The sequence below is a fragment of the Engraulis encrasicolus genome, chromosome 6 (genome assembly GCF_034702125.1).
Source record: "Engraulis encrasicolus isolate BLACKSEA-1 chromosome 6, IST_EnEncr_1.0, whole genome shotgun sequence".
Classification (NCBI taxonomy): domain Eukaryota; kingdom Metazoa; phylum Chordata; class Actinopteri; order Clupeiformes; family Engraulidae; genus Engraulis; species Engraulis encrasicolus.
In genome coordinates this window covers 35,603,369-35,620,204 of record NC_085862.1, presented here as the reverse complement: position 1 = coordinate 35,620,204, position 16,836 = coordinate 35,603,369, and the positions used below count along the sequence as shown (strand labels likewise).

The 16,836-nt window shown below is 46.6% G+C and overlaps 1 protein-coding gene across 1 annotated transcript in view; it reads right to left on the bottom strand.

The window, feature by feature from the left end:
• Positions 1-8,193: 8,193 nt before the first annotated feature.
• polrmt (polymerase (RNA) mitochondrial (DNA directed)) overlaps positions 8,194-16,836 on the bottom strand; it is a 94,451-nt gene continuing 85,808 nt past the window's right edge. The window contains exons 20-21 of the mRNA XM_063201392.1: positions 15,560-15,633; positions 8,194-9,143 (exon numbers count right to left, since the gene is read on the bottom strand). Coding sequence (XP_063057462.1) covers positions 9,094-9,143; positions 15,560-15,633 — 124 coding nt within the window. The 3' untranslated portion in view covers positions 8,194-9,093. The remainder of the gene's footprint in view (positions 9,144-15,559; positions 15,634-16,836) is intronic.

The following is a 16,836-nucleotide window of genomic DNA, read 5'->3' as shown; positions in this document are numbered from 1 at the left end:
AGCTGGATAGGGGGCGGTGCTTAGTTGCCATTGGGGGGCATTAGTCCATTTAATTTTTCAATACTAAGAGGTTGTTGTCTGGCTTATGATGAGGTCAAGGGGGTGTTTGGAGGCTTGTGATGAGGCCAAGAGTGCATTTGTTCGAAAAAGATTGAGAACCACTGCTCTAAACCAAAGTTCTCTTTCTGAAATGTCGACCTCCATGCAGGCTGGCTTTGTGCTGGATCGGATGCATGTTCATAATAACGGCGGTGGAATGAGTTTCTATACAGTACACGCCACTGACACAAGACCTGAGCAATTCTCCAGAGATGGTTGTATCCTGCGCATTACGCTAACGTACAGTGATTGCATTTCCCTTCTCTCTCATGTTCTTGCTCTGCAGGGATAATTAGAGATGAGTACGTGAGGCTGACAAATCACTAGGGTAGGATGTTGGATTAGTGAAGGCCACAACATAAGGCTCTTTTCCACTGCTGGTTTTCTGGTAGGCCTACAGCGCGACTCGGCCACCACTTTTTGCTTTTCGATTGGGCACGACACAGCAAAAAGTGGCGGCAGAGTCACACTGTGTCGAGCTGTACCAGAAAACCGGCAGTGGAAAAGAGCCTATAGATTTCATGCTGCCAAGCGAGCTTCACACAAATGAAACATTTAAACATCGCTCACACATCGATCTAAAAATGGGGCTCAAGCAAGGAGGCCCTCCTCAAGACTTGTAGGCCTACACCAGATAGCCCCTATTCTATACATTTTGTAGGGAGAGTGAAAAGCCAACTTGCCTCATGCTATTGATTTGTTATATTCTTTTTATATTATTTTCAATGCACTGTAGGCATTTTGAGTTATGAAGCCTTCAAACAAAAACATTAGACATTTATTTCCCTAAAAAAACCTTTATATGAGAAGAGATCCATAAAGTTGTAGGCCTATTTTAGAGGGAACGATTCGGTTTTTTTTTTTCTTCCCTAAAACAATTCTGTTTCTGTGGCTGTTGGTGTCCCACATTTCTTCCTGTGTAGGAATGTTCATTTATAAGGGCTGATAATGATCTTTTTGTTCAGTGAATGTTTTGAATTCATCACCAACATTTGCTTCTCCCATCAGCAAACACAAAGAAACACCATTCCGTTTGAAAACAGAAAAAAAAAGTTTGCTTTGATTTATCACATTCATGTTTAATGTTTGCCAAGTTGAGGTGAATGGATCTGTTGTGTACATCTGCATTCAAGGACGGGTCTCAGTACAATTGCAAATAACAAACATTGAGACTGATAGCATTGAGACTGGCTCTCAACACTATCCATACTGTAGGCCTACTACTCGGTAATACCCGACGAAGACTTTGAGCACAAATCATTATAAAATTGATCCAAACAGCCCCTGTCTGTTAATCCTAACAAAATATCTCATCGCAGGAATTTCTAGAAACTATTTTGAGTACTAAACCGAACAATTAAATGACTCAATGAAAATGATAAGACCATCTCATCTCCTATGTACGTATGTCTTTCATTGTCATCAATGTTGTTGATATTATGTTTTTTTTTCTCCTCTGAACACAAGTGACCATTTGCACACCAGTTTATATTGTCCTGTACATAACGTACATAACTAGTGCCTATAGTATATTACCTAGATTCTACATACTGTAGTCTCCTTTATTTGTGTTTGTGGCTGTGAAATGCAATATCCTCAGACTTTGTTGTTATTTATATTATTCAATTGCAATACATTGATCGAGTGAGAGCAGTGAAATAAAACAAACACCTGAAACATGTCATATTTCTAATGGGAAACCCTCTTGAACACTATACTCACAAAAATCACAGCAAATCATGAAAATAAATGTCTGTGTGTGTGTGTGTGTTTGTGTGGGTCTATGTGTGCGTGCGGGCGTGCATGTGTGTACTGTGAGCATAACTGCAAATAAAAATGATCTTTGAGCTCTGGGTTTCGATTTACATTTTTCATCAAAGTAGCATTAGTTAGAGAACAAGTCTCTCTGCTCAGGAGACAGTATCAAGGTCAGGATCCACTCATATCTGTAATCCCACATTACTACCATACAGTAAATGTAGATCTTGTAAATGTAACAAGATGGGGCATGCGGTATGCTCTAGCCCACACTAAAAGCTCCACTAGATATAGCCTACAGTGAAACTCTGCCATGTGCTGTATTTACTTTGACGCAGCTAACCCTAAACCCCTATTCATAAATAATTTGATTGTGTTAAAATATGAATGAGCCTATTTTATTGGTAGTTGTTCATTTACTGTTGTTAGTCACATCATCCCATTGTGTGAGGCTTTCTGGAGTCCTTTATTTAAAAATGCACTTGTGACTCAAGTCTGTATCTGTGGACACTTAAACTCTACATTCATGATGTGCCATAACGAATCATCAATTAATGTTATTTATCCACTACTAATATACGGCACTACAATATCAATCCCAGCACCATTTTATGTTTGAGACAAAAACAGCCTATCCATCATCACCTGTAAGAGGTTGGCAATAGTAAGAGAGGTTCACAGCATCAACATTGTGGAAAAATGTGGCGTTGACCCACCACCATGCCTACAGTACCTCGGCTCCTAATCTCCCGCTCCCCCCGTGTGACGGCTGGGGGCCAGAAGGAGGCTCGCAGTCCCGCGCTGTGGTGTTTGTGACGCCATCGCCATGGCCACCCCATCAGGGGACATCAGAGACAGCTGAAGGTCAGCTCAAGGACAGGCGCCTGGAGAGTTCCACCTTGAAGCTTCTGCTGCCACTGATGTCCTGTCGGTATGAGCAACCCTGTCAATCTGAGCTTCTAAGCCAGTGTTTCCCAACCTTTTTTGTCTCGCGTACCACCTAAGCCTCTTAGTTGTGCCATGAGTACCCCCTAATTCATGTTCTATATCGCTTTCTCTGTCCTGATGTGACCGCTCCATACATTTGTTATAATAATAAAATGTTTCCAAGTACCCCCTGCAGTGTGCTTGCGTACCCCTAGTGGTACACGTACCCCTGGTTGGGAAACACTGTTCTAAGCCATTGCAACACACTAATGCCCGGTTTAGGGCTACCAGTGTATTAGTAGGGGCAGCTGCACTGCCACGGTGGATGGTGCAGACTACATGTGAACCAATATTAATGCAAGAATAAATAAGTGACAAAAATTAGTTAAAATTATTTCCCCATGATCCAAACTGTCCACATCGATGGCTTGGGCCAGGATAGCTCCCGGATGATGTAATTACCTATCTTTGGTAGCTGACAGAGCAGCCCATCTCGACAGAACCCTGGTGCCCTCAGTGGTGCTTGGCTTGGCGCCAGCGAGCCCCATCCCCATCCCCATCCCCATCCCCCGCTCCTCGTGCCAACCCCCTGCTCCAGAGAGCCTGACACTCCATAGGTCGGCGGGTTAGGAGATACCACCCACTCTGGGTCTGAGTCCCCCTGATGCCCACTCATTGGGCTGCAGGGTTAGGAGATGAGATACCACCCACTCTGCGGTGTGTCCTACAGTACAGTAAGCCCCCTATGCCCAGGCCTCATGCCAGCTCTAGTCTAATCTCCCTCTCTACTCAGAGAAGCTGAGAGGGGCCCTCTGATCTCATCCTGGCTACATACTCTCATGCACACATACGCAGGCACGCACGCACGCAGGCACACACACACACACCTTCTCCATCACTTGTGTGTGTATGTGCACACGCACACCAACACTGTACCAACACTGCACACCAATACTCTACACACACACACACACACACACACACACACACACACACACACACACACACACACACACACACACACACACACACACACACACACACACACACACACACACACACACACACACACACACACACACACACACACACACACACACTTTCTTTACAACCTCACACACCCCTCTGCATGACTGGAGTGGACCACAAGATCACACACTAACTGCAGACAGACACACTCACAGCGCTATTTCCCGTCCAGTCTACTTCCTAACTTCCCACTTGCTGACATCCGGCCAGCTTACCGTACCGTACCTGCCATACATGAGCTCCACTTGTCTGCCCGAAGATGACTCATGAACTCTGACTAAAGTCCCTTACATGCTTTTCATTCAGACCCACCACCACTGCTGCGGTGTGCAGTATTTCACATTACACACTCACTGTCAAAAGGCTTTTTTTTGGCGCTTTTGTGAGATTTCTTAGCCGGCGGAGAGGAATAAAGGGGGTATTTACCAAAGAAATGTGAGAGAGAGAGAGAGAGAGAGAGAGAGAGAGAGAAAGAGAGAGAGAGAGAGAGGGAGAGAGAGAGAGGGAGAGAGAGAGAGAGAGAGGTCATTAACATCGTAAAGGTCTACTGAGTAGCAGACAATGGCACTTTTGAAGGCAGTGTGAGGGTCAAGGACATGTACACTGTACTGTAGTGCAACAGAGTGGATGGACATGGGCGCGCACACACATACGTACATACATACGCACACTTGCTCACACACACCCACAGACACAGGCACTTACAGTACTGTACATTTATAGTCCCTCTCTTCCAAACAAACACAAATTAATATAAAATATTCAGTATGCAGAGGCACATGCAGTCATCCATAACATATTCACATACTGTGTGTGTGTGTGTGTTTGTGTGTGTGTTGTGTGTCATGTATGCATCCACTGTCCTCACTTTTTTTAACCACTGTTTGCCATGTGTTGATGCTAGGACACACACACACACACACACACACACACACAGGCGCACGCACGCACGCACAAGCAGCGAGATCAATAGCTGACTTCATCATCATATCATCCCCACCCCATTCTCCCAGCAGGCCCGCCTACAGGGGAGGACAAACAGGTATGTTCTCCCGGGCCCATGAAGATAGGGGGCCCAGAATTGGGTCCCCATTACATTGTATGTATTGGGTTGGGGGCCCTTTCAGATGACTGTGTCCTGGGCTCAGCAAAAGCTGTCAGCGGCCCTGGTCCCAGTCTACAGGATGTTTGCTGTCCTCATTGTACGGCTGCTTTTCCTTCCTGATTGTTTTGTTTTTGTTATTGTGTGCCTGCCTCCCACTCAGCCTCTCTCTCACCATTAGACGTCTCCACTACTGTGCACTGGAGGAAAAGAGGAACGCCATAGTAATATCCACAGCCTGAGATCCATCGACTGAGCCCCACTAAATCTAGAGCACTGAGCCAAAATCTCACTCCTCTCTCCCTGTGCCCTGCTCTCAGAGAAGCCTCTCTATCTATCTCTCTCTCCCTCTACCCTGCTCTTAGAGCAGGGTATAGCACCGTCTTTACCCTGCCCTCCCCTCTCCCTCTCTCTCTTCCTGTGTCCTGCTCTCAGAGCAGCCTCTCTATCTATCTCTCTCTCCCTCTACCCTGCTCTTAGAGCAGGGTATAGCACCGTCTTTACCCTGCCCTCCCCTCTCCCTCTCTCTCTTCCTGTGTCCTGCTCTCAGAGCAGCCTCTCTCTCCCCAAGAGCAGGGTATAGTACCGTCTGTCTGTACCCTGCCCTCCCCTCTCCCTCTCCCTCTTTCTGTGCTCTGCTCTTGGAGAAGCCTACCACACTCTCTCTCTCTCTCTCCCTCTGCTCTTGGAGAAGCCATTGGCCTGCTGAGCACCAGGGGCTTCACATGCACCTGCTGGGGAGGAGACATCTGTGTGTGTGTCTGTGTGTGTGTGTGTGTGTGAGAGAGAGAGAGAGACACACACGTAGAGACAGAGAGTGTGAGAGAGTATGCGTGTGAAAGACAGAGTGGGTGAGAGTGCGAATGCATGGATGTGTGCGTGTAGTCGTGTATGAATGTGGGGGTTTTCCTAGAGAGTAGTGCGTAGAGTAGTGCAAGCCTGATTGGCAATTTGGCACCTGCTTGAGTCAGTCCTATTGATTAGCAGGGCTTCAAATCCTTAACATCCCACAAACTCGCTTCCTCACTAAACCCACCATTACCCCTCTACGCAGCACAGCTTGGCTTACTCACTACGTACTATATGGTCATTTCCAAGGCCCAGGTGCGGCCCGCCGAGCCATTTCATCTGGCCCGCAGAGCCTTTAAAGAAAAGATCCCTTCAAATCCAAAGTGATTGTATCACACGACATCCTTAAAATGGTCAACCAAGACAGGGGTCTTTTGGGTTTGGGCTTAGGATAAATATACATTTCATTGCAATATGCAAAAATGAAATGGCCAACAAGTTACATTACTGTATATTGTTTCTCGTTATTGATGCTGGAAAGGTGCATGTGACATCTGGCCCTTCAGTCAAAACCTAATTCAGCTCTTGTATTGTATTGGGAAAATAATTGCCAACCCCTGCTGTAGATTTGCTCCCCCTCCCCACTCTAGCCAACTAGCGGAATGTGGTGTGGAGCGTTAGTAAACCTCCCTCCTGAAGCCTCATATCAGACTTTTAGCTCAGCTGTATTGTGCTGTGCCTCCCATGCCCCAACTGATGCGTTGACTAGGAGGTGACGGGTTCGAGCCCGACTGCACAGTAATACCTCAGTTACATGAGCACGCTGGACAGTTCGAGATCAGCAGCAGGAACGGTTACCAGCTCGGCCTGAATGTGCCTTCGATGTAAAAGACAGTTCCTCCGTCCTCTCCTGTGGGTTAGGGGGGGTGAAAGGTCATCCATGTCCTACAGGTGCAGGAGAGCCAGGGAGCGAGTGCTCCAGGCATCCACCTCTCTAGCCCCAGGGCACGGAGAAACCTAGACACAGGCATACTGTATCATCAGGCCCACCAACAGGGGGGACAAAGGGGCCAGTTGTCCCGGGCCCAGAAAAAAGGAGGGGCCCAGAATTGAAACCCCATTACATTGTATGAATTGAGGAGGGGGCCTTTTCATATGGCTTCGTCCCGGGACCAGCAAAAGCTGTCAGCTGCCCTGTGTATTATGACCACTGACTGTACTGTAGGTAGCAAGAGGTGGAGTGGGGTAGAGAGAGGACTACTGTACCCAATTAGTTCAGCAGGCAAAACCCTGCACTGGAGGAAAACTTCCATTTGAGATGCTGCTGGTATACACAGATCATGTTTTTCACCTTTGCACAGAGAATGGAGAGAGTTGACAGGAACGGAAGGGGGGAGATCAACTAGGGATGAATAGCTGATGCCTTTGCAGCTGCAGATTTGTGTGCACACTTCCACACACACAAAATAGTCATAAATCTTATCTAATGAAAACAGGCATGATCTTGCCTCTTATCTTATGCACTGTGAGGATTCATTCATTAATAACGGAATAAATAAGTAGCAACATATTTTTTTCCCCATTGTTATAGTTTATTTTCAAACATCACAATTTATGATTTGTGTAATATGACAATCAACATACATTCACATTCTGATGAATACACACGCTTCAAAATATACGTCCGTGACTAGGACTCAACATAAAAAAGATATGTATAAAATGTCATGTGCATCCATATTTTTTTCAATGAAGTGCTCATAGCTTTGAGGTTTGTTAATCAGTATTTCCTTTTCCCCCACAGACAAACTTCATCATGACAGACTCAGTAACTAATAAACACACTGAGTGGATGGGTGGGTGCAGGGAAACAGGCAGGGGGGGGGCAAAGGGGTCAGTTCTCCAGGGCTTGGGGGCCCCATTACATCATATGCATTAGGTGGGGGCCTTTTCAGATGACTTTTTCCCAGGCCCTGGGACTTAGTCAGTGGCCCTGGTTGGGAGGGTGGGGTGTAGAAGGAGGGCTGTGTTACTAAGGCCTCAATATGTCAGGGAGTGAGCTGGACCGTCAGTCTGTGGGGGCTGGCGGAGGATCGATAGGAGTGGGCTCCATGCAGCTCATCGCCCTGCTAGGCATGGGGTGCTGAAGCCTGCCGACCAGAGCCCTGCTGGGAGGGAGTGTTCCACGCACACACACAGAAACACATGCACACACACACGCGCACGCGCACGCACACACACACTTCCGCCCCAAGACACCCACCCAAGTTCACCTGAGCCTCATCACCCCCCCCCACACACACACACCCATACCCCTCCTGTTCACAAACACACGCACACGCACGCGCACACGCACACACGCACACACACACACACACACACACACACACACACACACACACACACACACACACACACACACACACACACACACACACACACACACACACACACACACACACACACACACACACACACACACACACACACACACACACACACACACACACACACACACACACTCCCCACACCCCAACCCTCTCTCACGCTTCGATGATAATGGGTGCATTAAACAAATCAGATGGAAAAAATAACACCACAAAAATATCTCCCAGAGCAGCTGCTGTTTACACGCACACACACAAACTCGCACGCACACACACGCGCACACACACACACACGCGCACGCACACACACACGCGCACGCACACACACGCACGCACGCACACACACACCTATGCATGCCATAATGCATGCGTAAATCCCACGTATACACAATAGCACACATGAACAATAAAACACATACACACTAATGTCAGAGCCTTTAGGAGGGTTAACACTGAGTCGTTCACATGAGTCATCAGCGGTTCAGTGAGTGTCCATCTTTGTGAGCCTCTGTGAGGCTCTGGTTTCCTTGGGAGTCCTTGTACTGTATCCTCCCCTGTATGGCTTTCACTCCCACCTGTCTTGTGTGCCCTTCACGATCGATGCACAGACTCCAGGCAGGGCTGGGCAGGGCTGGGCTGGGCTGGGCTGGGACCACAAACCTGCTTGGGCATTGTTGGCATAGAGCAGCTCCCCTTAACCCCCCACGCCCATACTACAATTATGATGGGCTCAGTGACAGTCCGCTGTATATTGATGACGCACCGACGGGCCGCCCCATCTCAATTGTGGGCCGCTTTCCGAGGAAAAAATTTTAACAAACAAAAAACAAAAGCATCGGTCCATGAGGACTGTCGGCCCAGCGGGAAAATGCCCTGCATGCCAGATGACCAGTCCAGCCCTGACTCCTAGGGTAGGTATGGCTCTCCCCCACACACCTCCCATCCTTGTCCTCGTTAATCCCACTCGGCCGCTTTGCCTCTCAGTTGCCCACCTCCTCCTTATCAGCTGAAGAAGAAAGTCGACTCCTTCACACGTTCCAGATTGAAATCACCTAAACGGGGAGAAAAGGGAGGAAAAAAAAAGAACAAAGTAGTCTTTAATCTTGGTGACAGCCTCCAGCCACACAACACTGATTAAACAAAAAAACTTCTATGAAACACTCACAAAAACACTCTGTGAAATCAAAAATACATTTTAGATTTCAAAACAATAACCCAGGAAATACACCAGTGATAAAAAAAAACGTATTAAACACTGCATTACAGAGCGGTACAGACAGAAGGCTTTTGAGTGCCGGCAGGTTTCTAAACAATTCTAAAGACCGGCACAAACCTCACAAAAAACACTCCATTATATACCCACAGACCAAGTGAGATTTCTTTAATTTGTTTTGCCGTACCTACAGTTTTGAAAAACTCCCCTGGCAGGCTCTGTTGGTAAAGACACTTCATCCTACGGTTTCCCTCGACTATATGCAGCTTGCTCTAGTCCAGTGTTTCTCAAACTTTTTCAGACCGAGGACTACTTTATCCCTTTTTTTCAAGGACCACCTGTGATCAGAATTGATGGGTGTATTCGGTGCTGCGAATTCAGATGTATGTATTTCCATAAAGGTACAGGTCTGCCTAATTGATGTGAGATATGCATGTTTAAACTGATAATAATGTCACAGATAGCCTATGCTACCTATAGCCTATGCTACCTTGTTGTGGAAATGCTGGCAACATTTGTGGAAATCTCCACACGGATCATTTGAGGTACGCATCTCAGGGACCAGCAGGGGTCCGCGGCCCACAAGTTAGGAATCACTGCTCTAGTCTACTGGGCTGCTCTGCTCTCCGCTCCATAAGCTGCTGCTGCTTGGTGGCGTTCCAGCTGAACCGCGGCCCAGTTCAATCAAGTCGGCGTCGGTGTCTGTCGGCCGAGTGAGAAACCTGACACGGGGGACGGGGACTTGTCTCGTAAGCGCTATATAGTGCGGTGACAGCTCCATCACGAGGAGGTGTAGGCATGTAGGGGTGTTGGGGTGTGTGTGTGTCTGTGTGTTTGTGTGTTTGTGTCTGTGTGTTTGCGTCTGTGTGTGTGTGTGTGTGTGAGTGCGAGTGTGTGCGAGTGTGTGCGAGTGTGTGCGTGTGTGTGCGAGTGTGTGCGTGTGTGTGTGTGTGTGTGTGTGTGTGTGTGTGTGTGTGTGTGTGTGTGTGTGTGTGTGTGTGTGTGTGTCTGTCGGTGTGAGTGTGTGTGTGTGTTAGGGGTCGACCGATACAGGTTTTTTTAATGGCCGATGCGATACCAATTTTTTTTTTCATCACGCTTGGCCGATACCCGATTTCCGATATCTGATATTTGGGGCCGATATGGGTAAAAAAAAGTTAAAAAAATGACGAATAGTTAAAAAAATAAAAAATAAAAAATAAACATTTATTTAACATTATCAAATTGAAGTAGAACTTGTAATATTTAAACAACCACTCTAACAATCAAGTAATGTCTAACAATCAAGTAATGCAAAAATGAAGTGTCTTGGTGCTTTTAAAAAACCCGAAAATAATACATATTGCGTATCGACCAAAACCACACGTGTATCGGCCGATACCGATACACTTAGAAAATGCAAGTATCGGCCCGATATATTGGCCGGCCGATATATCGGTCTATCCTTAGTGTGTGTGTGTGTGTGTGTGTGTGTGTGTGTGTGTGTGTGTGTGTGTGTGTGTGTGTGTGTGTGTGTGTGTGTGTGAGTGATGTAAGATTAAGAGGAAAGTGAGAGCGAGAGTGGGAGTAGAAAGAGAGAGAGAGAGGTGGTTCGAGGGAAATATACTGCTGCTCTTCTTCACACATTTCAGATTCCAGGTGTTCAGGGGCTGCCTTGCTGGCACTGGATACTGTAACAAAACTATCCTGAGAGGAACACTATAACCATTTTATATACTGTGTGTGTGTGTGTGTGTGTGTGTGTGTGTGTGTGTGTGTGTGTGTGTGTGTGTGTGTGTGTGTGTGTGTGTGTGTGTGTGTGTGTGTGTGTGTGTGTGTGTGTGTGTGTGTGTGTGTGTGTGTGTGTGTGTGTGTGTGTGTGTGTGTGTGTGTGTGTGCTTGCGTGTGTGTGTGAGTGCACATGTGTGTTTACCTGAAAATATTTTTGCAGTGCTTGTGTGGATTTAGTGTGACAGTGCTCACACTCATATGTACAACGGAAAGAGGATGCAGTGTGTTTGAGAGCAAACAAAAATAAGGTGTAAAAGAGTGTGTGAGTGTGAATGACTGACAGTCGGGAAAAGTGGAAGAAAGCTGGATGTGCCGCACCAACAGCATGGGGCAATTTGAACAGATGAAACTGGGCTGCCGCAGGAGCAGGAGGAGCACTGCCGTGCATTTTAACACAACGGGGCAGACGGAGTTTAACTCAGTTTCTTGCTGGAGTGTAGTATTGGGACTCTGCAGTAGTTTTCGGCAAGACTACTGATTATTATAAAAAACTCCGAACAAAGGTATGGAACAGGAAGGCATATGTTTCGGTTTCCTGTTCCTGGCTCTGTGCAACAACGGCCTTATAGATTAGCTTGATAGCTTTACAGCACTTGACCTTCGCAACTTCGCAAGAGCGCTAAATCAGTGCTAGTCAAAGGATTGGATGTAGTTGATGTTTGAGCGTATGAGAGGCTTTTCGTTGATGTTACTAGACCTACGTGGACCTTATGGCTCTACAATCTCTAACTATCTCTTCGCCCTCTCTGCCTTCTTGCGGTCTCTGTCTCTCCTCTCTATTTCTCCTTTTAAATCCATCTCTAACAATGATGTTTTTTTCCCATTTGTTAAGCACTTTGAGTTGCATGCCTTGTATGATACAGTGCTATACAAATACAATTATTATTATTATTATTATTATTATTATTATTATTGTAGTACAATTTCCCACAGTGATCATTCCTTTTCATATTCTAGAGAAAGTCTGCCAAGATTGGATGAACAGTTTGAACAAAAATATATTAAATTGGCCGACGCCTAGTTTGTACGAAACAGGACTTCAAATTTCCCTTCTGTCAAAGTTTCTACACAGATAAGCCCTGATCAGATTTCAGAGATGGTAACACACACTGCCGTTAGTATCCCAAACTTTGAGGAATAGGATGGATACTCTGTGATGTGCTGTCAGTGGTCAGTGATCCGTATACTGGTAAGGTGGGGACTGCTGGGTGTGGAGGTGATGGTGATGGTGGGAGGAATGCTGAGAGGAAAGGAGTGTGTGAGTACGGAGTAGGATGTGTGTATGTGTATGTGTGTGTGCGTGTGCGTGTTGGGTGGGGGGGTGTGGGGGTTATGGTGGTAGTTGAGCCTTCGTCGAATCAAGCACACACGCACACACACTCCAACCTTTCCTGACACGTCGAGAGGAGAGGGGAGGAGAGGAGAGGAGAGAAGAGGAGTGGAGAAGAGAGGAGAGGAGACGAGAGGGGAAGAGTGGAGAAGAGAGGAGAGGAGAGGAGGGGAGGGGAGAGGAGAGGAGAGGAGAGGAGAGGAGAGGAGAGGAGAGGAGAGGAGAGGAGAAGCTTTGATGCCAACAGTTTCCCCTCATACCGCTGCACCCCGTTATTCTGCGGGTCGAGTGCAGTGAGGCACGGGAGGAGGGACTTAAAGAGCACCACGGGTCTTCTCAAGAAGGGATTTGGGGTACCAAGGGTTAAGAAACGGGACTGCTTTGATCTCCAACAGCTGTGAGGAGGGAGGCAGTGTGTTGGGCTGGGCTTACAGACCTATTAACACAAGTCAGAGACGCTCACAAGCTTAAGCTGCCAAAATCAGTGAGGTGGTTTTATACCATCTGCCTCTGTGTATGGTAAGTTAGAACTCGGGAACGTGGGCAGCTGTGCTCTAATCGTTAAGGAGCTGGTCTTGGCATCAGAAGGTTGAAGGTTATGTATCCCATCCTTACCAGCAGGTAATTTGTGTGGACTCCCTGGCCTACCATCATCCATGGCTGAAGAGCCCTTGAGGGAGGCACTTCACCCCAAATAGCTGCAGGGACTGTAACCAATACCATGCACCTAATGAACTCCATTTGGATAAAAGCGTAATGTAATATAGTAAATGTGGACTTACATCTGTGTCGATCTTTTCCATAAGACTATGCAGGGCTCTAAATTAACACCAGCCAACCGGCCAAACACTGGTGAATTTTCAGTTTGGCTGGTAGAAAATACCGACTTACTAGCCACTTTGACCCGTTAGTGAGTGTGTGTTTGACTAGTACTGTAAGATTAACATCTACTAGCCATTATGGCTGGTTATGAAAAAAGTTAAATTAGAGCCCTGAGTCTATGTATGATTAGTATCTACAGTGCACCACGTTGCACCACTTTACTGTATACTGTGGCCTTGCTGAATAGAGTTTTCACTTGACTCTGTATTCTGGCTCAGCTCTGAGGCTTCACACTCAGTGCTGACGCTGATAATGGGCTAAGCAGCTAAAGTACTGACTGTTGACACCACTTAACCCTCTAGCTACTAGAATTTTTTTTGAATAGGCCGGAATCCTACCAGGAATTCTAAGGAAAAATTGACATTTTTGTCATATTCTAAACAATGTCAAATAACTTGAAAAGAAATGAAAAGTGTCAATTACAAGTTACTTTCATATTAAAGTAGAGAAAACACACTTTCAAATGGTATATCATTTATGGATAATTAATTGTTCAGTATTCCCATAGAGTGCCTTTGATGTGGATTAAATGATAAAAATGTGATAAAATCCGATATTATTTAGGCCTATCTATCTATATATCTATATATTTAGGCCTATCTATCTATCTATCGATCTCTCTATCCATCTATCTATCTATCCTTGGTCTATCCATCCATCCATCCAGGGTCAAAGTTGAACAATGATCATGTGACGACAACAAATGTCGTTCACCCAAATGTCCTGTTTTCAAGCGGTTTCAAGCGGTATAACTGTAATGGACTACACTAGCTAATAATGTTTGAACTAAACCATGCCAAATATGTGTACGGATAACCGGAGGCGTGTCCGCGATAGCAGACAGGACCTGAATGGAGCTCTAGGAAGTTTCCCCTCCCAATTTGGCACAGGTAAGACGCGCCAGGCATCACCGACTTTGACCGGAATTGAAGTGCTACAGACACCACGTTGGTAGGCTATTATTGGAAGTTAGCATTCAACTCAACGTCTTCGCGCACATTTTTATGAAGGACAACGTGGAGTAGTAACAGTCCTTGACTGCTTTGCCAAAGCTGACACGCAAAATGAGTAACCAATTGTTCCATGCTGCGCTTCCTTCACGATGCGCTGTTACGCAGAGCTGTCGCTGTAAGTTGTTCCAGGAAATAAGATAGTTGGATACCAACATATGGTTTGACTCTGAAAACACACCGAAGACAGTTTACATGTTTAATATGTAGCGTGTAGACATCGGCTGGACAGTTGTGTTTGCTATTTAGGACCATGGCAGAACTCATCACAGTTGAACACCATCTCATAAGCTTAATAAAACAACATGATCTAAAAATAGCCTAAATAGTCATACACATGTGCTGTTGACCATGAAAATAGATCGAAGAGGGTTGGAAGTTTTCATATTTAGTGTATATTAGTTGTAGAAACAGAATGGTTGTGTTTGTAGCCATCCAATCTCGGACGGCCGTCATTTAATTGACGGCAGATTGCCAAATCGCATAAAGCGGCGCATCTCGTAATAAAATCTAAAATACTGAAAAATAATATAATATAAACATATAGTTTTTATACTGAAAGTATATCGAGGAGGGTCTGTAATATTGAGCTAAAGTGTTTGAAAGCTGGAAAAACTGCATGATGACGGCCGTTCAGCTGTATTTTCATATGAAAATATTCCGGCCGGCCGCGGCCGTTCTGGTACAGATCCAGCCGGACGTTCACGGCCGTTATGGTAGCTAGAGGGTTAAGAGTAACTCTGCTCAAAAGACTCCCTTAATTTCCCTTTGGGAAGAAGTCAAGATTCTCTGCTGTACTGTAACTGTAGAGTAGTCTACTCCCTCGAAAATAACGGCAGAAAGGCTACGCTTGCAATGCAGGGAGAAAAAAAATGAGCGAGAATATAGCATCCTGATCTGGACTGTAAATGCGGAAAATGCCCTCAGACTACTGGACAATGGACGGAGAGGAGTTGTTTTCAGCTCTGCAGGAGAACATGTACATACAGTATACAGACAGAGAGAGAGAGAGGCAGACAGAAAGAAGCAGAGACTAACCTTACACACACTCCAAAGTGAGAGAGAGAGAGAGAGAGAGAGAGAGAGAGAGAGAGAGAGAGAGAGAGAGAGAGAGAGAGAGAGAGAGAGAGAGAGAGAGAATCAAAATCAGACAGAGATAGAGACAGAGACAGAGACAGAGAGAAAGAGAGAGAAAGAGAAAGAAAGAGAAAGAGAGAAAGACAGAGACAGAGAATAAAATCAAGAGGAGGTGTTGAGTCTCACCTGTCTCAGGTACTCTGCCCAGCAGCTGCATCATCCTCCTGTACTCCATGAACTTCTTATTCTTCCTCTCGCCCCTAAACAGCAGACACAACAACAGAGAGCAAGTCAGCCAGCGCTCACGCACGCACGCGCACGCGCACGCGCACGCGCACGCGCACACACACACACCGTAGGAGATGGGACACAGAGAGTTTATTCACTTCACTCATTCACACGCTCCTCCAGGCGTCTTTAAACATTTGAAAGAGAACTCAGACAATTAGCAGGATGGTTCGAGGCACTGTCTAATCGCGCCACGACGATGCCCCAGACCGGAGGCTCCTTTTGTGTGAAAATCATTTGGAAGTTATTAGGGGGCTATAGGAGCGACGGACCTCTAAGCTGTGTGTCTGGTACAAATGTGTGAGACCAAGTGTATATTTCAATGTGTGTGTGTGTGTGTGTGTGTGTGTGTGTGAGAGTGTGTGTGTGAGAGTGTGTGTGTGAGAGTGTGTGTGTGAGTGTGTGTGTGTGAGAGTGTGTGTGTGTGTGTGTGTGTGTGTGTGTGTGTCTGTGTGAGTCTGTGTGAGTGTTTGTGAGTGTCTGTGTGAGTGTCTGTGTGAGTGTGAACCCAAGTGCGCATTTCAATGTGTGTGCACGTGTGCGTGTGTGCGTGTGTGTGTGGTGTGTGTGTGTGCGTGCACGTGTGCGTGCGTGCGTGCGTGCGTGTGTGCGTGCATGCTGGTCTGAAAGCTCCGTCTGTGGCTGCCTGTTTGGCCCAGGTGAAGGGCAGAGAGGTGAGCCTGCATAGCCCCCCCGGGGTGTGGCACCTCCTGCTTGCGCCTGCTCCCCCACTACACCTCCTCCTCCTCCTAATGACTGGAGAGGAGCTGGGCAGGCGGGCGCAGGAGGGGAGGAAGAGTACCGGCCACCTCAGGGAACCAATTAAAACACATTCACACAGTCAAGAGAAGGGAGCCAGCTACCAGCCTGTATGAGCTACCAGCCTGTATGCAGGGCCGGATTAAAATGGCCCGGGGCCCCTAGGCTACAGGTTATTGTGGGGCCCCCATGAAGGGGGATTTCGTAACAAATGTACATAGACAGTGTCATAATTACGAGCTAGGAATTGAGGATAACATGACTACCAACTGTGCCCAACATGACACATGAATTTTTCAATATTACATCCTGTCACAATTCTGCATTTTTTCACTTTTGGACAATCAGGGGCCCCCTGGCAGGTGGGGGCCCCTAGGCTGAAGCCATATCTAGCCTGTGCGTTAATCCGGCCCTGC